This window comes from Orcinus orca, chromosome 17, assembly GCF_937001465.1.
Source record: "Orcinus orca chromosome 17, mOrcOrc1.1, whole genome shotgun sequence".
NCBI lineage: Eukaryota > Metazoa > Chordata > Mammalia > Artiodactyla > Delphinidae > Orcinus > Orcinus orca.
Window position 1 is genome coordinate 14,555,090 of NC_064575.1, and position 25,130 is coordinate 14,580,219.

General features: G+C 40.0%; 1 protein-coding gene across 1 annotated transcript in view; it reads right to left on the reverse strand.

Moving 5' to 3' along the window:
- SLCO5A1 (solute carrier organic anion transporter family member 5A1) overlaps positions 1 to 25,130 on the reverse strand; it is a 126,259-nt gene that overhangs the window by 23,447 nt on the left and 77,682 nt on the right. Inside the window, exon 5 of the mRNA XM_049700460.1 lies at positions 6,589 to 6,787. Coding sequence (XP_049556417.1) covers positions 6,589 to 6,787 — 199 coding nt within the window. The remainder of the gene's footprint in view (positions 1 to 6,588; positions 6,788 to 25,130) is intronic.

Genomic DNA, 25,130 nt, shown 5'->3' on the forward strand with positions numbered 1-25,130 from the left:
GGTTAATAACACACACAGTGGAGTGATGTTGTAAGCAGTGTATATAAAAGATATACATGAGTGCCAATCACCACACCTGAGCCAAACAGGTGTCTGACAAAGGCTCCTTTCTTCACTGCCACTCCCTTCATCTCTCTCTTTATCAGCTTTAAAGGAGAAAAATCCTACATGCAAGGATCAAAATCATGCAGAACTACCATTTTTATGAGGCAGGCCAACCATGTACTGATGAACAGGTTGTGCACTGCACAAGAGCACCCAGGCAAGGGAGCAAGGAGAGGCTGAAATGTAGTCCATACCCTGCTTGGAGAAAGGGCCCCATTATTCTTCACACAAAGGTAACTGTTACTCTAAAAGTGTCAAACCTGTGCAGCTGTACCACCCAAAAGTGTTTATACTAATTCAATTTTAACTCTCTTCCTAGAAGTATTTGGGGAGCTAGAGGAATTCTCCAAGGAAACTGGGTTTTTCTTTTGCTAGTTTATAAACTTCGATGAAGTCAGGCCACAAATATTAGAATGAATGAATCCTTGCAGCAGTCTCTGGCACTCCTAATCAACTTTTCTTTGTTGAATACAATTAACTGAGAAGAAATGTACCCTAAGTCATGGATTTAGATAACTACAATGTTTATTTACATCAAGTCCTGACTAGTTTCAGCATCACTATATAAGTAACGTCCCAGTGCAGAGGTGGATACCAGACATTCATTAATCTTTTAAAAAGGAAAAAAGAGTCACTTTGCATGATCTAGAAAGGGAGTAAAGCCAAGAAACTAACTTTTTTCAACATATACTAAGTGTTAGACTCTGTGCTGGGAAATATCAAAAACCTTCCCTTACATAATCCTCAAAATCAAAGCTACAAATATTTGTTTATAATATTTAAACGCTTCAAACTGGAGATTGAGGATGGAGGAAGGAGACACTGACTTTTCATTTTCTACCCTTCTGCATTATTTTCATTCTTTCAACCGCATGTGTTTTACTTTAATTATAGTTGTAACCAGGTATGATTCACATTATTGTCATTTTATATACGAGGAAACCAAGAGTTTACAATATTAGATAATTTTTTACAAGGTCACATAGCTAGAAAATGATGGCGCTATTACTTGCCTTTGAAAATAATACTATCTTTGAGGGGAGAGGGAAGAAAAATTCAAGGAATTCTTACTTGGGACCTCTTTTTTCTCAGTAATAAGGAATACGAGGTTGTCCGACAAGAGAAAACAAGCTACGGTAAGATAAAAAAAACTTGAAGAAAGGATTTTTTTTTAAATGGACCAATGTGAGGCATAGGAAAGGAAGCTGACTAGGACCAAGTAAATGGATTGCTCAGCAAAGACGAGGGCCTGCTAAGATTGGAACTCATCAATTTGTAATGGAGCAAATCAGCACAATTATATAATTTTTTCCCAGTAGTGCTAGGGAGTTCAGAATCAGTTGATTCAGGATTGGCAAGACCGATGTGGTGTTAAGCAAAAGCTTTAGAAGTCTTGAGGGGACTTGCAGTTTAAAAGCAGGTAAGACATGGAGTCTGCGTTCCACCCCTTCTGAGAAGGCACTTGAAATAAAAGTGAGTATAATGAAAATGAATCGAGCTGGCAAAGAGAAATGGAAAGAGCGACACCAGACTCCATGAAAATAAAAGTGGACAGGCAAAGGTGCATGTGAAATGAGCAGATGCCACCTTGGAGAAGAGCCAGCCTGCCCCATGGAACCTCTACACGACTCTGAATCCAAATCCAGCAGGTGCAACAGGGAGCAAAAGTGACTGAGAAGCTGAAAACAATGCGACTCACTGGAGACCTAAGGGAGAGAAGACTGTATCAGTGGGCCCTTCCACTCTCATACCCACCCCCTCCATCCCCAATTCAGAGCCCCGAAATTCATCAGAAAGCTCTTCTAAAAAATTCAGAACAAAATGTAAAAGCTAAGCTTCTACCTTAGATGTTGACAAATAAGGATAAAACTCCCTCGTTCTTGTGTGTGGTGGGGGGTGAGTGGGGGAGAGGGACACATAACCTGACAGATGCTAAACTGAGTCTTGTCAACCTGTAAAACCCAGAGTAAATGAACAGAAAAATTGACATTTCAACTAAAATGACAAAATGTAAGACACAGCAACAAAGTAAAAAAAAAACAAAACTGAATTATATGTGCAGAGAGATCTGAGAAGATATTACTCCTGTTCAAACAACAGCAGGACGTTATGAAAAGGGAACACTCAGAATGCCGAAGAAAAAATTATTTTCAAAATTTAAAATTTACATAAAGAATAAAAAAGCAAGTTTGGAAAAATCTCTCATAGCAAAGAAAATATGAGAAAACAAGTTAAACATACAGGTAACGAGTCTGTAAGTTCCAACATCTGAAAAACAGGCGTCCTGGAGAACATAGGGAAAATGAAGACGAGAACGAGTAAAGATATAGTAGAAGAAAATCTCCCTGAGGTTAAAAGAAAAAAAAGGACATAGGTGTTAGATTAAAAGTGCCTAATACAATGAATGAACAAAGCCCTGGGCCACGACATTCATGTGTCTGTCCATTCATTCAACAACAAACTTTGTTGTAGATGGCGGGGCTACAACTATTATGTAGGCAGCTATAGTAACTGTTCTCAAGGAGCTCATATTTTAGAGACAAAAGACAAGAGCAAAGCAAGTAAGCAAGACAATTTCAGATAGTGGCACGTGCTACAAGGAAACTGAAGAGGTGATGTAATAAAGAATGAGGGGAGAGTGGGCTCCCTTATATTGGGCAGAAAGGGAAAGTCTCTCCGAGAAAGTGACATTGGAGGAGTCCAGCTAAGACAAAATCGGAGGGTAGAGCATTCCTTACGAAATTTCAGTACCCTTTGAATAAAAAATATCCTCAAAACTTCCAAATAAAGTTGGTAACGGAGAAATGAGAACTCAGACTGAAATTAAATTTCATTTAAGTATCTGCAACATTAAACGCTAGATGACAAAGCAATGGTTTCCAAGTTCTCAGAAAAACAAATGTTTAACCTATAATTCTATACCCACTCCAACTATCATTTAAATGTGAAAGAAGAATAAAGACCTTTTAATACACTTACAGTTTCAGACAGCTTCTCTTTCCATGAACCCTTCCCTAGGAAGTTATCCAAGGATTTTTTTCTGGCAAAATGAGGAGTTAACAAATAAATAACTACACAGACAAAACCTAGTGGATACAATTGAGATCTATGAAAGGAAGTTCCAGGATATAAGTTATGCAAAAGAGCAACCAATCCAATTGAAGCAAAATTATGGAGAGTTTCAGAAAAAAAGAATTCAATAAAACAAAGTATAATGAGAACTTAAATATATATATGGACAAGATAAACGCCAGTAGTAGGAGAAAGAACAGGCCTTTGGAACTCAAGGACAAACACCACAAGAAAGTCATGGTCCAAATATGATACAATTTTAAGCAGGTTCCCTTCCCCATCCTACTTAGTAGATGACCACTTCTTCTTCCACCCCCTCTATCTTCTGGAGAAAATGAACCAAAGGCTCTGGACTTAAGAGCACCACATAAAAGAGAACTTTGGCAAGATGCTAGGATGATGACAGAGGAATTTGGTAAAAGTTTGCAAAATGAACAGTAGCTCCCTAGCCTCTTCCACCCACCACCCTACTCCCAGCTCTAGAATGTCAGCAGCTAGGCTTACAACCCTGAACCCACCACAACACAGCCCAAGCCAGGAGATAGGAGCATCCTTCTCTTGAGGAACTGAAGCACCTCAAAGGTAAGACCTCAGGTTCTGACACTGAGCACCCCAATGAAAATGCCAGCTGTCCCCCTGCAATTACCCTACAGTGAGATCCACTAAATGACAAGCCATAATGAGATATAAAATAGTTTATAACGAATAAGAAAAGTAGAGAATCAATGAAGGAGATAGGAGAAAAAAAACTGTGGAGAGAAAATAACAACAATTACATTTTTTAAAAAAGTTAAAATGGAAACAAAAGACATGGTCTCCAGACATTAAAAGTTCATCAAGTGCTCAGAGGAAAAAAAAAAGTGTATTGTGGTGAAATTTGGGAATAGTGGGAATAAATGGAAACTCCCAGGAAGGAAAAGTAGGGCACATACAAAGGATTGGGAAAAAGAAAGACCAGAATTCCCACAAGAGCATTAGAAATTAGACAAAAATGGAGTGAAAACTTTAAATTTTTTAGTGAAAATGATTCATCCAGTCCAAAGTTCTTAACCCAGCCAATTTGGCAATCAAATGTAATTGTTAAAAAAAAAAAAAAAAAAAGAGGTTATTTCATGAAAAATCTCCAAAAAAAAAAAGGTAACAGCCTTGACAGCCTTCCTGTAGCTACTGGAGGATGTGCTCTAGCAAAATGGGGGAGGAAGCCAAAAAAGAGGCATCCACAGAACCTAGAAAACGAAGGATCAGCACAGAGAGAGGCAAGTGAGATTCCTGGGGCAACAGCGGGGCAGCAGGCCCAGAGGGCTCCCATACAGATGACTCCAAGGGGTGGGGAAATGGAATCCTGAGTTCATCGGATGGGTGAAAATTCATATTGAGATTTCTTGAGCCCTTAGAGGATAAGGGAAGGCAAAAGCAGACTCAAAGAAAACAAAGGAAATGAAAACAAGGTAGTGATTTAATTCCAGGAAAATCACTGCTGTACAAAGGAGGAAATCTAATCACGATACAGTACTTGTGCCTCAGCTGCTAACAATACTGTCATAACCATACCATGAAAATATCAGAAAAGGATTTGAGCACAACTTGTGAAGCAAATGCTAGACTCCTCATTTACTAAGACAGGAAGTCATAAATAATGTCTTCATTTGGTTAATTTATACAGTATGCTTTAAAAATATAGAGGTAAATACCAGAAGAGATAGCTAAAAAGAATTTTAAATTATTGCCCCTGGGAAGCAGGGTCAGGAGACTGCTGGTTTTTCTTACTAATTTTTAATATTCTATTTATGCTTTCCAATTGTAGTAAAAATAATGTGATAGAAATTGTTCTTAATGGATTAGTGATGACTAATAACAACAGCTAACTATCACTGAGCACTTACTGTGTGCCAGGAGAGCTTTACACATGTTTCTTGTGTAATCCTTGCCTGTGATCTCTAGGTCAATAGACTAAATGTTTGGGTCCATGAAAAATCCACATGTTGAAAGCTAACCCCAAACGTGATGGTACTTGGAGTTTGGGGCCTTTGGGAGGTGACTGGGTCATGAAGGTGAAGCCCTTATGAATGGGATTAGTGCCCTTACAGAAAGGATCCTAGGGAGATGCCTCACCCCCACCATGTGAGGACACAGCCAGAGACAGCCATTTATGATCCAAAGAGCAGGTCCTCACAAGACACCGAATCTGCTAGCACCTTGATCTTGGACTTCCCAGCCTCCGGAATTGTGAGAAATAAACTTCTGTTGTTTCTAAGCCATCTAGTCTATGGTGTTCGCTTACAGCAGCCTGAACGGATGTATATACTGATACGTGTCAGCCATGCCTCAGTTTTGCCCTCTGTAAGATCAGAATAATAACAGTACCTACCTGATTAGGCCTGTTATGAGGGTTAATGAGTTAATATATGTAAAGCATTTAGAAGAATGCTTGGCATGCACTAGTGTTAATATAAGGGTTACCTACACTTTGAACATCACCATCATTATTATTATTGTGACAGAAAGTTTCCAACCCAGATCGTTACACAAAAAAAAAAAAAAAGCTCAGAAAAGAATGTATAGGGACTTCCCTGGTGGTGCAGTGGTTAAGAATCCACCTGCCATTGCAGGGGACACGGGTTTGGGCCCTGGTCCGGGAAGATCCCACATGCCGCGGAGCAGCTAAGCCCGCGAGCCACAACTACTGAGCCCACGAGCCACAACTACTGAAGCCTGCGTGCCTAGAGCCCATGCTCCACAACAAGAGAAGCCACCGCAATGAGAAGCGTGCGCACCGCAACGAAGAGTAACCCCCGCTCGCCGCAACTAGAGAAAGCCCGTGCGCAGCCACGAAGACCCAACACAGTCATAAATAAATAAGTAGATAAATAGATAAATAAATAAATAAAAAAGAAAAGAATGTATAGAATGCTACTTTTTGGATATAAAACAGAAAACACTGAAAATACACATTCATAGTTTCTTGTATAAGGAACATCCTTGGAAGGGTACACAAGAGATGAATTAAAGTGGTTCCCTGGTTTGTCTTTGGGGAGAAGTGGGGTGGAGGCCTTGGGACACACTGTATTTTCATTGAACTTTGTTTTGAAACTGTGTGAATGTACTACCTATTCAAAACATTACATTAAAAAAAAAAAAGAACAGTTTCCATTAAGCCAACTAGCATTTCCTCCTCACGTACTGTAACCCAAATGTCATGGGAGACGTTGCGAGGGTCAAAAGGGACACAGACAACGGAGAGACGGAGGCCTCTGCCCAAGAGAGTGCAGCTCTACCAGGACAGAAACGCAGACGTAGTGAGCCCCGCATGGAGGGAGGGACGCAAGCCGAACCATGGGATCCAAACACCGCAGAGCTCCGCACTTCAATCATGACCAGGATGAGATGAGACGCCTCTTCCGAGATACTTACCCTGTTGTATACGGGATGTTTATGCCACCTAGATTGATACTTTCACATCCAACAATAAACAGGGTTGAAAAGCACAGTAAAGACACACCACTGCAGATCATCGCTAGTTTTGCAGATTCCCTCGCACCAAGTTTCAATTTTTTTATGATGTAGCCTCCAAGGACAATCCCAACGCCGGCACTGGGGACGATGATGACGCCTGGAGAGAAGAAGGGAAGGACAGGATTAATTTGAAGGAATGTATACTATTGTTTATTGTCTAATTATCCTGTTTCTACTTACTTATTAGTGCGAAGGGAAAGAATTTTAAAAACACTATAATCAATAAATCTTTAATGTTTGTGATTTTATAGTATAGCTTATTTTCAACACATACAGCCAACAAAGGACTCATATCCAGAATGTGCAAGAACTTTCAAAGCCATAAAATAAAGACAATCAACCCATGAGAGAGTGAGCAAAACTTAAATGGGGCTTCACTTAGGAGGAAATTCAGCTGACCCATTAACTCATAAACGTGCTTAGCCTCCTTACTAAGAGAGAAACACAAATTAAAGCCACAGTGAAATACTACTCCATGCCAACCATGTCAGTAAAAGTGGAAAAGTCTGACAATACCACATATTGGCAAAGATACAGAGCAATGGGCACCCTCTACAAGGCTGGTAGGATGTAAATTGCGACAGACACTTTGAAAGACAGTTTAGCATTATCTGGTAGAGTTGAAGATATATACACCCTGTGACAGGCAGTTCCATTCCTGGATCTATACCCTGAGGAAATTCATGCACATGGGGAACAAAAGAAGTGTATAAGATATCTGAAGCACCATAATAGCCCCAAACTGGAAATAAACCAAACATCCATTAATAGATACATTACATGCAGTAAATTCATGTAATGAAATGCTGCGATACAATAATAAAAATGAGGACACATACAAACACAATGTTGAATAAAGGACGTAAAACACAACAGAAAACATGATCTGACTGTATAAAGGTCAAAAACAGGTAAAACTAAATGATTTGTTTAGAAATGAATACATAGGTAGTGCAACTATGAAGAAAAGATAGTAGGGGGATGGGTGGGATCTGGAAAGGATAGAGGGGGCTCCTGGAGGACTGAAAATACTCCTTTTCATGACCTGGGCAGTAGTTACACAAATGTTCACTTTATGATTATTCATTATCCCTAAGTTTTTTTTTTTTGAAGTCTAGTTGATTTACAATGTTGTGTTAGTTTCAGGTATACAGCAAAGTGATTCAGTTATATACATATGTATATATATTCTTTTTCATATTCTCTTCCGTTTTTGTTTATTACAGGATTTTTAATATAGTTCCCTGTGCTATACAATAGGATCTTGTTGTTTATCTACTTTATATATAGCAGTGTTTATATGTTAATCCCAAATTCCTAATTTATCCCTTCCCCGCCCTTTCCCCTTTGGTAACCATGTTTCTTTTCTATGTCTGTAAGTCTGTTTCTGTTTTGTACATTAAGTTCATTTGTATTATATATATACACACACACACACATATATATATATTGGCCATGCCACGTGGCATGTGGGATCTTAGTTCCCTGACCAGCAATCAAACCCATGCTCCCTGCAGTGAGAGTGCGGAGTCCTAACCACTGGACCACCAGTGAATTCCCTGTATTATATTTTAGGTTCTACACATAAGTGATCTAAGTTTTGATTAATGCACTTCTGTGTGCATTATATTTCACAGTAAAAAAAAAAAGCTAAAAAATTAGTCATATCGCCTGCCCCACGAACCTTACAATCTAAAAGAGAAATAAACAAAACAAATTAAAGTATGATAAGAAAATTATACAAAGGGCAGGGAGAATACAGGAAAAGAAGTACCTGAGTCTTCCCTGGGAGAAATCAGGGAGGACATCACAGGAGTGGCAGTATTTGAGCTGACATTCGACAGATGAGACAGAATCTGTCCAATGTGCCAGCACACAGAAAATATCCTGCACAAAGGAAATATATGCAAAGGGGCAAAAGATAACGGAATTGAAGAATCAGAGGAGTCCAAGCTATGGGAGTGTGGAATGCAAGCTACTGGGGCGTGGCGGGACATGGGCAAGAGATGTAAAGCGAGCGAGACCATGAAGGATCACGGAGAGGAGCTCGGGTTGTACCTCTGGGCAATGGGAGGCCACCAAGGAATTTGAAGCCAGGGTCAGAGAGGATGGGAGGTGTGTGTGACAAAGATTATTGCTGGCGGTGAGATGCAGTCAACACTAGAATCAGAGACATGGCTGGGAGAGCACTGCAAAGGTCCAGGTGAGTCACAGTCAGGCTCCACACCGACAGCACAGCCAACAAGCTGAGGAGGGGACGGGGACACCCGAAAGGTGGCAGGGGTCCAGAAAATGAGGAGGAAAGGACCGGGGGAGAGCAGCTCTCGAACCCCACGGTAGACACACCACGTGTGAAGGGCCCGGGAGATACGCCTCACGCAGTGATCCCTGACCCACGAGCCCAGGAAGAGCTGGTCTGGGACATTCCTAACAGGTGGCAGAATTTATGGCATAGAAGGGATGTTCCAACAAGACTGAGCAAAGTCAGAAGAGCAGAGGAAGACGAAGCCTGAAAGGAGATCTTGGCAAGAGCAATTTTAAGGGTGTTGTGAAGGTGGAAGCCAGGCTGCAATGGGTTAAACGGTCAGTCGTGGAGATTCAGAGGCTGGAATTCAGACTCTTTCTAGAACTCAGACTACATATAAAAGGAAAAGGGGGTACGGGTCTAGAGCTAGAGGGGAGCCAAGGTGGAGCTGGAGCCTGGGGAGTTTTGCTTGTTTGCTGATATATGGAGGGGACTTAGCGTATTTTTATTTTGGCCGCACCATGTGGCTTGTGGGATCTTAGTTCCCCGACCAGGGACTGAACCTGGCCCCTGGCAATGAAAGCACCGAGTCCTAACCTCTGGACCTCCAGGGAATTCCTTTAAGCATACTTATATGCTCGCAAAGAGACCAAAAAGGAATGGGAGATTGAGTGGGGAGAAAAAGGGTTATCTAATGTCAAGTCAAGATCCTTGAGAAGTCAGAAGAATATAGAATTAATAGCACAGATGATCAGATTAGCCCCGGAGAGGGAGAGCGAGAACCCTGCATCTGGGCCGGGAATCAGATTTGGGAGCAGGGGGTGGGAGGATAAATCAATGGGCAGGTGGTAGCTCCTCGAATGGTAGTTTTTCGTTTTGTTGTTGTTCTTATTTTGGAAACATCATGCAATACATGATGGACTAGAACACTTGAAAAAGCACAGAGAAATATGAAGGACCAAAAACCCACAACTTACATTCTGGCATATTTCACTCCAGTCTTTTTTCTATGCTTTTTTTCCCCCCTTAAGAATTGATAACATGTGTAGATTCTTTATATGTATATATATACACATATAGCTTCGGTTTGGGAAGAGATACGGAGAACTTTAAATATAGCCAAAGGTTGGAATAACCATTGTAGGAAAGTAAAGAGCGGGCTAAGTTAGAACATGTACACGGCTTTGCAAATGGAGAGGATGGTGGGTCCAGGTGCTATGAGATTCCAGAAGCCTGCAGCTGCATCCGTGTGCATACCTGGATGGCTCGCTCCTCCTGTGTGTCCCACAGCCCACGTAAAGGAGCAAAGAGGGAGGATTAGGTTAATCTAAAGTCTGAGCTTTGCCTGGGTTGACAGGGAAACAAAAATAGTGTTTATCTTGTAATCCTCACCATGGTCCTGACTTTATTAAACCAGTAATGGCTCTTTTACAGATGAGGAAGTGACCAGCCCAGTAATGCACACAGGGCAGGGAGAGCGAGAATGAAAACTGAGGTCTCTGGCTCCCAGCCCAGGGTGCTCTCCACAGCACCACAGCTGCCTCTTAGAACCAGCGGGTACTGGAAGCTTTGGGGGAAGTTGACCAGAGCTCTGGGCTTAGACGAGCTGGTTATTAAATTATCCTCCTCATTAGAGAATAGTCCACATTCTATCTACATGACTAAATAGGCAAAGCTTTACCTTCAGAGTGAAATGATCCATTAATAAAATTCCTATTTCAATTGAGCGATTTATATATCGATATTATAGTTATAGATACCGTGCTAGACCCTGGGATAGCAACAAAACAAATCCCCACGCTCACAGCTGAGTCCTAATTTAAAAGCAGTATAATTTATCTGACTATGCATCCTAACTAGTATTCAACTCTTAAAAACAAAAAATGTGTCATTAGCATGAGGTCTCGTCAGAGTGAAGATCTATTAAAATTTCCTACTGATGTCCCCCTGTCCTCTGAATCTCACTGCACTACCAAAACGGAAAGACTGACTATGCCTTCAGGGGAATCTGTACAACGCTCAGATCTCCAGTTTGAGTAGGACACCCAAATGTCTTGGTGTTGTTGCAGTTTTAGGGGAATGGAATGAGTAGGTAAGATCTGGTGCCGAGTGTGTGGTGGGGTGACGCAGGGGGAGACAATACATCTCACCGGCTGCTGCTCTCCTGCCCTTCCCCGTGTCCCCAGACCCCCAGCGCCCCTCCTTCTGTCTCCCTCCTCTCAGCCTCTGCTCCGGAGCCAGCCCCTTCCCAGCCGCTGCCGGACACCTGTTACCCTCGAGTTTCTGCTCCTCGCGCCCTCTAGTGGCCAAGACGCGGGGAGGGCGGGGTCAAGAGGGTGGGGAAAAGGCATCAACTGGGGCCCACGGACGCCTGTAGAACGAGCAGAGGAAGGAGGACAGAACAGCGGGGAGAGATGGGAGTGACTGGACCAAGCCCAGGGGCCCAGCCTAGGGCACAGGCGGGAGAGGATGGAGGCCAATGCGACTGCAGATGTCTGAGACAATTCCAGGTAAGAGTGTGGGCCATGAAGATTCCAAGTTCGAATCTCAGCTCTGCCACCTACAAGCTGTCTGTCCTCAGGCAAGTTTCTGACATTCCGGGCCTTAGATTTTTCTGTAAAATATGGATAAGAGTAGTTTCTTCCTCATAGATTGTTAGGATTAAACGGGTTAAGATACAGGAAGTGCTTGAAACAGTGCCTAGCCCATAGCATATACCCAATAAATGTTGGCAATTGACACAAGTATCCGCCTGCTATTAATGAGTTTAACATTTGAACAAATAAATATATTGGAATTATAATTAGGCAAATTTTAGTATGCCATTTAATCTATAGAACTGAATTTAAAATACTACTCGTGGGGCTTCCCTGGTGGTGCAGTGGTTGGGAGTCCGCCTGCCAATGCAAGGGACACGGGTTCAAGCCCTGGTCCGGGAGGATCCCACGTGCCGCGGAGCAACTAAGCCCGTGCGCCACAACTACTGAGCCCGTGCGCCACAACTACTGAGCCTGCACTCTAGAGCCCGTGCTCCACAACAAGAGAAGCCACCGCAATGAGAAGCCCGCACACTGCAAGGAAGAGTAGCCCCTGCTCGCCGCAACTAGAGAAAGCCCGTGCGCAGCAATGATGACCCAATGCAGCCAAAAGAGTAATAATAAACAAAATAAATTTTTAAAAAGAAAAGCATTAAAAAATATATCTTACTGTATGTTATATAGCAAAATTTTAAAAAATTAATAAAATAAAATATTATTCATAATTGTCCAACATAAACCTGTATGTGTTCTTCAATATATAAACCTTTGTTTGATATTTAGCTACTATGTCCTCTCAAACACATAAACCTCTGTTAGCTTTTGAGCTACTGTGTGTATATATCTGAATCTAAAGAAGTCATTGCTGCATAAGTATTGACCAGAGGACCCTGCTTCGTTCATAAAAGGTCTGAGCACACCCTACTGCTTTCCAGTAGGAAATCTTTTATCTATTTACTTAACCAAGCAGATTGACATGTTAATTGTCCTACTTCCTTTCTTTCCCTTATTTCAAGCATGATCCCCTTAGCATTCAATGTTGAAGTTTTTGCTCTGGGTCACAATATTGCTTACCCTTACAAAGTGTGGCTGGATGGAGTCAAAAGGTCTTTATGAAAAATGATATTTGGTGAATTACCAAATATTGAAGCTACTGATGCAATGTTTCCTCTTCACTCCAATTTTTGTCAATAGGCAGACATTATCTATTTTGCAAATAGACACATAAAATATGCCTAAACCTAATGCATCACTTGGAACACAGGAAAACCTTGAACTGGAAGACAGGAGGACAAAATTAGGTGACCCACTCATCAAGAATGTTTCAGGTTCGGGGAACTGCAATCGTGTTGCTATTGCTATTGTGAAGAATCACAACCTGCTTTCACGGGACCCAGTGCTTGCCCCCACCATAAGACCTGCCACCATCTACCGGGTTTACTTCTCTCTTTCCTGCTAGACTGGAAGGTTCCTGTGCATGGTAGGGACTATATCTTTATTATCTTCAGACCTTTCTAGCACTTACCAAGGCCTGGTGAATGTATGGATGAATAATTTTGTTATTTAGAATTTATTACATAAAATCCTCAAATGACATTCATTTTTGTTTTCAATTATTCCTTGAAATAGGCCATATCTTGTTTTACAAATAGGAGATCTAAGATCTCATTTGGAGTTAAAATAACTTGCTAAAATCAGTTTAAAACTGGCACGCACGAAATATCTAGACTGACGCCTAAAAAATCTCACTGTTATCAAAATTGACTTGGGCGTTATTAGCAGAAGCTTAACTGCCAAGCCACCACAGGTGACAAAGCGTGGAATGCCAGTAGCCCTCTGATACCTCTTTTCTATGGTGAGATCACAATGGTGCAGACTGTCCTACTGTGGTGAATTAAGTTAGTATAGACAGATCCTCAGAATCTTAGATGTCCTCATGCTCTTTTCTCTAAATTCTCTGACCCTTTCTGTGTATTCCACATCCAAAGTTTTCTTTAGGTAAGTTGAAAAGTCAATGGTTTGCAAACCTAAGACTATGAATCAATACAGACTATCATTGTAAGCCATTATGGCTTCCAGGTTCTGCCGTTGTCTTTGGGGAAGGCAGCCGGGACAGAAGGGGAGGAGAAAGCGGGGTGAGCACCTAGAAAAGAAGGAAGTACAATTGGTTCTCATGCCCATTCTCTCTCTCTCTCTCTCTCTTTCCGTCTCTCCCACCTTCCTCTTTCTTTCTGTACACATATACACCACACACAAACACACACACACACACACTGATGCTAACTATATGCCAGAAACTGTGATAACTGCTGTATGGATAGTATCTCATCTAATTCTCAAAACTGTACGCGTTTTGAATTGCTCTGAAATCAGAATGTGTCTGACAATCAATAGGATCTCTATCTTGTGTCATTGTCTAATTAGAAGCATTTTTCTTTCATAGTAACTCAAAATCATGGGGCATCTTACAATGAATGGTGTCTTAGGTTGGAAAGAATACAGAAGTTTCTTTCCACATCCCAGGTGAGGAAACATCTAGTGAGTGATAGAGCAGGGTAATAAACTCAAATTTATTTAACTTTTCCAAATACTACGTTTCTAATCTTATGATACAAAATCAATGTTTTCCTGTCACCCAAGCCTAAATATTTTACCCCTTTAAGCTTCCACTTTCCCTTGCAAATATTTTCTTACAGGAAATAAATAACAATTATTGTCAGAGGGGAATAGAAGAAGAGAATATTTTTCAAGTTCGCACCTTGAAGTTAGCAAATTTTAAATGGTCTGAGAATACATAGCACAGTAAGTATACATTTTCACAAACTGCTCATAAATCCACAAAGTATCACAAAATCACAGTATTTCATATTTCTCTTTCTCTTTCATATATCTCACTATCACCCTTGTAAGAAAATCTCAGAAATCCCTTCACCAACTATGAACGAGGTCCATCATTAGAATTAATTTATAGTGCCATTTTTATAATTTGTTGACTGTTTTAAGACAGAGACCAGACTATTTCTTTTGATCCATAATATTTCATAGCATAACATCAATTCAGATTGTAAAGGATGCCCTTGTTCGATTGGAATTAGGAGGGGCAGCCCGTGTATGTTGACCTGAACAGCGTGTGTCGGGCACCTGGAGAGAAGCCTATAGGTTGAGTGGCAGGATTTATAGGGGTTCTTTTCTTTAATTTTTTTTTTTTTTGGCCATGCCACGTGGCATGTGGGATCTTAGTTCCCAGACCAGGGATCGAACCCACGCCCCCTGCAGTGGAAGCATGACATCTTAACCACTGGACCGTCAGGGAGATCCCAATATCAGCGTTCTTTTAGCAATTCTCCTGAGGCAGATAGGCTGTCAGGGTGGCCAGCCTCACACAGGGCTGCTGCAGACGGCCTGTCTGCCTCTACCACTTCAGTGAAGGACACAGCGCCAGAAGCAGACCTCGCCAGCCACAGCTTCCTCTGTTGAGAGCCCCGTGATGAACACAGTGGGGCTCAGATGGGACCCCCTGCAGCTCAGCAACAGAGCCTGCTCTCAAACATCTTGCGTGACCTTGCTGAAATGATTACTAAAGGCTTTCCAAGGAATTACACACCTCTGAAAACCTAGCCTCCATCACTTCAGCCTGGAGATATCAAAATCAAGCTCACACTGAACCTCCACCAGGGTAAATGGGTCTCACTCAACCACAGTTAACACTCTCTGCAACTCTGCCAACACAGGGAAATGCCGTGCAGCACGAGAGAAATATGAGAACCCCAGTCTCAGGGATTCAAGTTCTTGGGAGCACTGAGGGAAAGGTAATAAAAAGGTACATTCAACAGAGAAAACAAGCCCACTTTTCATTTCAGGGTTCTGCAAAGCTCTGGCTGAAATAATACATAAAATCAAATGCCAAGCTGGGTCGTGAAAGGGATTCAAAAATCAAATCAAGTGAATATTTCATCCTGTATGGCTTAAAAATCTAAAAGAGTTTTCTGTATTCAGGCAATAAAAACACAAAGGGCAAAAATAACTTGAAATGATGAAATGCAAAATATCGAAGTGTTTACTTCTGTTTTTCACTGGCTCTGGGAAACTTAAGGTGAAACAGCAAAAGCTTTAAACAAATTATTGCAAGAGAAGGGGGGGGATTCTGTAGAGGCAATTTTACAGAAGACGAGCAGGGTCTTATTAACCTTTGCAGTTATCAAAAGAAGCCTCAAAGGAAGACCTTAGTGTTAAGTTACTAGACTCAGTTTCCGTTCAGAGAAGCAAAGCCTACAGATGTGGGCCAGTGCCAAAGACAAAGCCCTCTTTGGAGGCCCTATGGGGGAGATCCATTTTCCCTCAGCACTTTGCAACGTCTCCCCTTTCCATTGTTGTCCAAATCCAGCAGCTCTTGAGCCTTCGCATCGAGAGAGTTGATGGTCATTATGCCCAAGAATAGCTGAGCTACAAAACCTGGCAAAGCTATCCTTCCCCTGGGAGAAGTAAGCAGATTTTTCTTTCTTTCTTTTCTTCTTAGCTGAGTTGGGTCTTCGTTGCTGCACGCGGGCTTTCTCTAGTTGCGGCGTGCGGGGGCTACTCTCGGTTGCGGTGCGCAGGCTTCTCATTGCGGTGGCTTCTCTTGTTGCGGAGCACGGGCTCTAGAGTGCAGGCTCAGTAGTTGTGGCGTGCAGGCTTAGCCGCTCCACGGCATGTGGGATCTTCCCGGACCAGGGATCGAACCCTTGTCCCCTGCATTGGCAGGCAGATTCTTAACCTCTGCACCACCAGGGACATCCAAGCAGATTTTTCAAACTCTATTTATCCAAAAAAATGTTTGAGACAAACTTCTACACACCTAACCTTACTTGTTAGAGTGCTTTTGCCCCACTATGGCCAAGCGAAAACTTGGCTCATTAAAAACCATGTTAATTCTGCCAAATGAATAAGGAGGACCAGAGCGGCCATTTAATAAAGATCGTCAGCTCACTAAGCGCTCTGTTTATTCTTTTTCTTTTTTTTATTGACAGCTTCGTTGAGCTATAAGTCACATACCATACAATTCACCTACTTGAATAAGTGTACCATTCAATGTTTTTTAGTATATTCACAGAGATATGCAACCATCACCACAATCAGTTTCAGAATATTTTCATGACCCTAGAAAGAAACCCTGTACCCATTAGCTATCAAGCTCATTTCTTCCTACGCCCCTTCCTCAGCCCTAGACAACCACTAATTTACTTTCAGTCTCTACAGATTTGCCTATTCTAGATGTTTCAGATAAATGGAGTTGTAAAATATGTCTGGCTTCTATCACTTAGCATAATGTTTTCAACACTCATCCACGCTGTGGCACGTGTCAGTACTTCATTCCTATCTATGGCCAAACAATAATCCAGTGTACTAACAGACTACATCTGACTTATCCATTCATCAGTTGATGGACATTTGAGTTGTTTCTGTTTTTGGCTATTAGAATAATGTTGCTATGAACATTCATGTACAAGTTTTTATGTGGACATATGTTTTCATTTCTCTTGGACATATGCCTAGAGATGGAATTTCTGGATCATATAGTAATTCTACGCTTGAGGAAATGCCAAACTGCTTTCCAATACAGCTGCATCATTTGACGTTCCTACTGCCAGTGTGTGAGGTTCCAACTGCTCCACATCTTCACCAGCATTTGTTATTTCCACAAATAATATTTGATTACAGACATCCAAGCGGGTGTAAAGTGGTATCTCATTATGATTTTGATTTGTATTTCCCTGATAACTAATAAGACTGAGCATCTGTTCATGTGGCCACTTGTACACCTTCTTTGGAGAAATATCAATTCAGATCCTTTGCCCATTTTTTTAAATTGGGTTATTTTTCTTTTTATTCTTGAATTTTAAGAATTCTTCATGTAAGGTACAGATAGGACCCAAATTCCATGTCTCCTACCTCTGTTGCATTAAGGCCTCTCCATCAGCTTCACCTACAGCTTCTGCGGAGGTTTGCAACAAGCAGCTGATGGGAAGGAGAAAACCCCAGGCCTGGTCCATAGACGGGTAGACTCAATGTATTTGTGCAAGTTGAAAATGGACCTTTACACTACAGCCCATTCAGGGGTGGCTCCAAGAGAAAGGGGGGAACAGAACGGAGAAATATGAATATTTTCAAATCGTGAATTTATACTCATATTACTAATTCAAGTTAACATTATAGGAGTTTTACTTAACTCCTTTGACTTCTTAATACTAACTGTACGTATGCATAATTTACATGCGATAAAATTCACTTGTTTTAGGTATACAACTGTGTAATATCCAACACCCTAAGATGTTCCCTCATTCTCCTCTGCAACTGGTCCCATCTCTTGACCCTTAACCTCTGGCAACTACTGACCTGCTTTCTGTCACTTTAGTTTTGCCTTTTGTGGAATTTTATATAAATGGTATATGATATATAGTCTTTTTTGTTTGACCTCTTAGCATAATGTTTTTGAGATTCATCCATATTTTTGCATATATTAATATTACATTCATTTTTACTGCTGAATTAGTATGGATATACCACAATTTGTCCACTCACCAGTTGATGGACATATGGGTTGTTTTCAGTTTGGGGCTACTGTGAATAAAGCAGCTATAAACATTCCAAAAAAAGAATTCCTCATGTAGAATATAAATTCTACGTGAGGAATACAAGTCCCTTATCAGATATGTGTTTTGCAAATATCTTCTCCCATCCCGTGGGTTGTTTTTTAACTTTTTTGGTGGTGTCCTTTGATGTATAAAAGTTTTTACTTTTGATAAGATCCAATTTATCTATTCTTTCTTTGGTTACATTATCTAATTCAAGGTCACAAAGATTTAGGCTTGTTTACTTCTAAAAGTGTTATAATTTTAGGTCTTACATGAAGACCTTTACTCCATTTTGAGTTCATTTTTATATATATGGTGTGAGGTAGAGGTCCAACTACATTCTTTTGCATGTGGCTATCCAGTTACCCCAGTACCATTTTTTGAAAAGATTATTCTCTCCTCATTGAATGGTCTTGACATCCTTGTTGAAAATTGGTTGACTATAGATGTATGGGTTTATTTCTGGACTCTCAATTCTTTTCCATTGATGTTTATGTCTACTTTAAGTAGGTACCATACTGTCTTGATTACTGTTGCTTTTTATTAAGTCTTGAAATCAAGAAGTCTAGGTGCTCCAACTTTGGTCTTTGTCAGGATTGTTTTGGCTATTCTAGGTCACTTGCATTTCTAAATGAATTTTAGGATCAGCTTGTCAATTTCTTCAAAGAAGCCAGCTGGAATTTTGACAGGGATTTGTTGAATCTATCTGGTGAGTACGGCCATCTTAGTAACATTGTGTTCCAATTCAAGAACATGAGATGTCTTTCTATTTATTTAGGTTTTCTTTAATTTTTAAACAATATTTTGTGGGTTTCAGAATATAAGTTTTGCACTTCTTTTGTTAAATCTATTTCTAAGTATTTCATTCTTTCATGCTGGTGTAAATGCAATTGTTTCCTTAATTTCTTTTTTGTTCATTGTTAGTGTATAGAAATACAGTTGATGTTTGCGTACAGGCATACCTTGTTTTATTGCACTTTGCAAATATTGCATTTTTTACAAATTGAAGGTTTGTGGCAATCCTGAGTCAAGTAAGTTTACCAGTGCCATTTTTCCAACAGTATGTGCTCACTTTCTGTCTCTCTGTATCACATTTTGGTAATTCTTGCAACATTTCAAGCCCTCCCCCAGCAAAAAGATTATGACTCGCTGAAAACTCAGATGATGGTTAGCATTTTTTAGCAATAAAATATTTTTAATTAAGGTATGTACATTGTTTTTTAGACTTAATCCTATTGTACACTTAATAGACTCCAGTAAACATAACTTTTATATGCACTGAGAAACAAAAAAAAAATTGTGTGGCTTGTTTTATTGCAATATTTGCTTAATTGCAGAACCTAACCCACAATATCTCCAAGGTATTTCTGTATTAATCTTGTATCTTGCAATCTCACTAAACTCATTTACTAGTTCTAATAATTTTTTAGTGCACTCCTTAGGATTTTCTTTATACAAGGATGCATAATCTATGAATAGAGATAGTTTTACATCTTTCTTTCCAATCTGGATGTCTTTTATTTCATTCTCCTGCCCTACTTTCCTGGCTAGAATCTCCAGTGCAATGATGAATAGAAGTGCCAAGAGCAGACATCCTTGTCTTGTTCCTGATCTTAAGAGGAAAGCATCCAGTCTTTCATCACTAAGTATGATGTGGATTTTTTGTAGATGCCCTTTATTGCATTGTTTTTAAATCTCCAATCATTTAAATAGTAGTCGAGCTAAAATTCATTTTTGTGTTATTTACAAATATGTTAGGTATAACTTTCAGAAAGCTCAGAAAAATATATAATTTTTAAAACATATATTTAATTTAACAAAAAACATTTACTGAGTATCTACTATGTCTTGGCTCTGTTCCAGACTCTGAAGGTACTTAGTGAATAAAGCTGACAAAAAACCCTGCCCTCACTGAGTTTACAATCTACTGTGGGGAAAAGAGACAATAAACAATAAACCAATAAGTAAGCAAACTGTACTGAACGTTAGAAGGTAAAGAAGCACCACAGAGAAAAATGTTCAGCCTAGCAAGGAAAATCAGGAGTTCTGGGAGAGGTGTCGCGTTTTCAAACGGAGTATACTGGGTAGGGTCTCATTGACAAGGGACCATTTGAGCAAAAACTTGGAGGAAAGGAAGTACAGCGTGCATAGAAAATAAATGATCCCCCAATTACACACTGTTTTCATCTATCCATTAAAATAAGTTTACTGAGAGCCAAGATTATTAAAGGTCAGAACATTTTATAACTAGAAGAAAATTCAAAAATTAAACTAACTTGCTTGCTGAATGAGATAGCTTAAGTCAGAAAAACTAAGAACTTTGGACAAAGCAGGGACAGTTGAGATGGAAATCTTAACCAGTCTGCTATACATACTGCACTTTTTAAATAAAGATGTTTTGTTTCAAATGACATGCGTAATTCCATAGGTAATGAAATCCACAAAATAAGTTTTATGAATGGAAACATAATCTAGTAATCTAATGGTCTGAGTATCTTTGGAGAACACCAAACCTACTGTTTACGAGAACTTAGGTTTCAGAAATCCATTAATTAATCACTTTATAAAAGTACCATTGGGTTGAAAGCAATAGAAAAGAAACAGATGACATGGTTCTTGTGTGCCTTCCTAATGCAATAACAAGCCCCATCAACCGATGTGTCTCGAAATCTCTCAGCAAAATAATCTCTTTCCCTCATTGTTCAGAACCTTATCTACTCTTAGTGTTGAAGAATAAAATCACACATTTTCAAATAAAACTTCTCTTTGGAAAGCAACAATAGATCTTCAAAAGCTAAAAGAACAAGAAAATGCAATAAATATTTTAAATTTCACCCCAAATGATACAAGTGAACCAGCAAACGAAAAAAAATACAGTGTAGCAACAATCAATGCAATGTACCTCCCAACTAATAGCCACTGGCTCCTCTCCCAGTATCATGGTCACTGGCTCACTTTCAAGTCCAGATATTACACTAGGGGGCGCTCCACCAAGTTCAAAGGTAGCCCTGTATCTTTTCACATTTTTCTTTTCACCAAGATGAAGGATATGCAAGGCACATGCCAAATGCAGTGTTTTTTTACTCAAAGCTGGAGAGGAGTAGCTGACATCTCACACAACTGGGTTGGAACTGAAAGCAACCATGAAAGACGGGGAAGTGGACAGAACAAAAAAAAGAAGGCAATTGAACAGGTGTGACTCAAGTTTCAGCCTGTTAGAGCAGGAAAGAACGCTGTGTTTTAGTATTTACTAGTATTTACTAGCATGTGTTTTAGAGCAGCGGTCCCCAACCTTTCTGGCACCAGGGACCAGTTTCGTGGAAGATAATTTTTCCACAGATGAGGGGTGGGGGGGGGATGTTTTCAGGACAATTCAAGTGCATTACATTTATTGTGCACTTTATTTCTATTATTATTACATTGTAACATATAATGAAATAATTGTACAACTCACCATAATGCTGACAGGAGGCGGAGCTCAGGCGGTAATGCAAGTGATGGGGAGCGGCTGTAAATACAGATGAAACTACGCTCGCTCACCTTCTACTGTACGGTCTGGTTCCTAACAGGTCACAGACCGGTACCGGTCCGTGGCCTGGGGGTTGGGGACCCCTGTTTTAGAGTTTACTAACATTTTCACAGTTATTCCCACATAATATGAAATTAATTGTTTGGGGTTTTTATTTGTCTGTTATAGAACCACAGAATTTGGGAGTTTACTCCAGAGATGACTACCTATCCCCTGATGATGACCCTTCTTTCTCGAAGGTTAGGACCCTAAGATGGGCTGGGAGCACATACCATTGGGCAAAATTCTACCTGGAAGATATTTTATATTAACACAAAATTTCTACTGACACCTTATGACGAGATTCTTGGGACTCTGATCTAAAAACAAGTAAAGACTTATCTACTATTAACTGTCAGCTCTAAAAATGCACCTGATGCTTTTACAATACTTGAGGCAACTGTAAGTTTGTTTCCTTAATTATCTTAAACATGCTCCCTAAAAGTCTTCAATTAATGTGTAGAATGCTTTGCTTAGCAAAGTTAATGCCAATGACTCTGTTCAAATAAATAAAAGTTAAGTATAAATTGACAGTTTGATGATATATATACTATATATATATGTCTTGTAACTACAACTATCAACCCATTGATTACATGAATAACTATCTCTGAGAACAAGGCTGAAATAAGAACAATAACAAAAAACTTGTCACAAATACAGACGTGCTATGGGAAAATCTCATCAAAGGATATGGACAATTACACAGCTACTCCAGGTCTGAATGATTCCACCAAGTTCAACTGCATTTCCAAAAGGGTTTGGTATTTACATAGAATATATTTCAAACAAATTTAAGGAAGATATGGCAAAATAATATTGAACTATTCTATACAAAACAATTATACACAAATCGTTCCCTGCACAGGTAAGAGAAGTATGCACCTATAATGTTTTTAAATATCTGCTTTAATCAAAAAAACAACAGAAATTATTTTCATCTTTATTGCAAATAGAAACATAAGAAAAATTTCAATACGATGACTTTTTTTTTGACCACGCCACGCGGCTTACGGGGTCTTAGTTCCCTGGACCAGGGATTGAACCCGGGCCCACGGCAGTGAAAGGGCCGGGTCCTAACCACTGAACTGCCAGGGAACTCTCTCAATACGATGACTTGAAAAAAAATTAACCGTTAGCCTGAAATCTGATCAGTCGAACAGTAACAAATGCAAACAACCCCATGTTCTACCTTCTAGCCAATGGAAAGATGCCACAATGAGAAGTTGAACCTGACAGCAAAGCAGATTTTCTGTGGTCCATCATGAGATGGTTCAGGTTACAAGAGGACATCACTTCAACTTCTAATAATGTCTAAGCACATGTTTCATTATTTAGTTGAAAAGAATAAGGTATTTCCTGCCTGTGTGGTATAACTATACCGTGGCCATACTTGAGAGCCAAGATATTCATTAGGTCTGGACATGATTTCTACGAGTTAACAGCATCTCTGAGGAAATGAGAAATGGTGACATGAGCTGGGAGTCAGAACAGTTTGTCTCCAGCCCCAGTTTGCCACTACCTGTGAGGCCATGAATCCTTCAGTTAGTGCCTATACCTTTATTTACCTATCAACAAAATGGACAATATTATACTCCAGCCCCTACTTTCCTCTCTTTCTCATCTCTTTCAATAATAATCCTGGTTCTCCTGTCCTATTATGGAGAATGGAACATTTGATAAATAGAGATGAAAGCCAGGGTCATTCTCATTAATAATTAATACTTGTGTTGCTCTTTACACTTAATAAGTCATTTTTAAACTTTTTAAAACTTCAACAGCCCTGTAAAATGGCTATGATTACACCATTTCACAACTAGTAAGACTGAGACCAGAGAGATTAGTTAACTCACCCAAGGAGGCAAATAAATGCGCAGAGGTTGAACCCAGACCTGATGACTCCAAAATTCATCACCTTTCTCTTATAAGATGCTGAGTCACTACAAAGCAGATAGGGATCACCTCACTTTAGTAGGGTAGGAACCTGCTAAGACAGGACCACGCTCAATAAAAAGTTCCTGAGTTCTTAAAAGGAGAGACTGAATCATCAAGCTACCTTACTCTTTGATAGTCCCTCCAAAAAGAGCAAAAAGTGTGGCAGTTCAACCTCAGTTCCATCACACGCACCAAAGGAGAAAAAAAATCAGTATGTCTGTAAAAGAAATTTAAAGTGCCAGGGAAAGGTATTACATATATCCAGAGTAAGATGGTAAGACACTAACTAACTTGAATGCCTAGAAAAAGAAGTTGCTCACAAAAATCAGAGGATTTTGTGAGGTTGGGGGTGGGGTAGGGGAGACAGTGGGAGGTCTGTTAGTTGAGCTTTGGTGAAAGCTTGTCTAATTCAATCCCTCGTTCCCAAGATGAGATTAAGGGCCAGAGAGGTTAATGTTTACCTTCAGTCATTCATCAGATCCACTGGGTGTATCTTGGATGTGATTTAACCAAGGACGTGACGCACTTGTTAGCGGAAATGCTTTTACATTTGCTCCTGACACTTCATTCTTTCCCCTGGGTTTTCAGTCCTTCAGAAAAGCTCCCTAATCTTTCTCAGTTCAACTTTTATACAAAAATGAATCCTGCTCTGTGAACAGAATATAGTATTTTTTGATAACTAAAGCCCTTAAGGGAGCTCTGGGCCATTCTGAACCTCACTGATCATCAGGGGGCGATGAACGTAGATGTAGAAATCTGGAGAAAACTGATCTGAATGTCCTCTCAGCCCAGAAAATCCCTTATAAGTGATGTTTGTCTTTATATGTGTGTGTGTTTGCACACGCGTGCATGCACGCGTGCGCGGGCACACAGAAAAGAAACCCCAGACGTAAGGACTCTGCTATTAATCATCAAAGATAGGTGAAACGAAAACATTTCATCTAACTGAGAGACCTGACCAACTGACGTTTCACTGCACTGTGCTCAAACATGAAAATTAAAACACTTAAAATGTATTTCTCCCTCCTAAGAGTAGCGAAAAATAGACTTATTTGAAGTTGAAAAATAAAGGAGAATAAATAAATCAGAGATATAAAGATTTATCCCTAGCTCAACACTGATTCGACTGAAATCAGTTTCACATACAATGTGTTTCACTCTTAAAGCAATTGCACTGTTATCATTTATATTACATCTCCAAGCCTCCATCAGTTCAGATGAAATAATCCTTCAGCCTTCATGTTGATATCAGGTCTCTTGTCTTCTCTTTCATTGTTCCCACTACCTTTAGCCCTTTTTCTCTCTTCTTACTCTTCGAGTCAATTTCTCCCAGGTAATCTTTCCAATGAATGTTTCCACATATCCTAAGTCCTAGCTTCATTCTTTTGCCTTAGATTCATTTTCATGAGAGTATCTCGTAAAGTGAGTACTGCAGTTATTACTAGAAGCTACTTTCCAGGCACTGTGCTAAGCACACCATCTACATCCCCTCATTTAATCATCACAACCTCTTTCCTAAAAGTTAAGGAACTTGTCCAAGGACA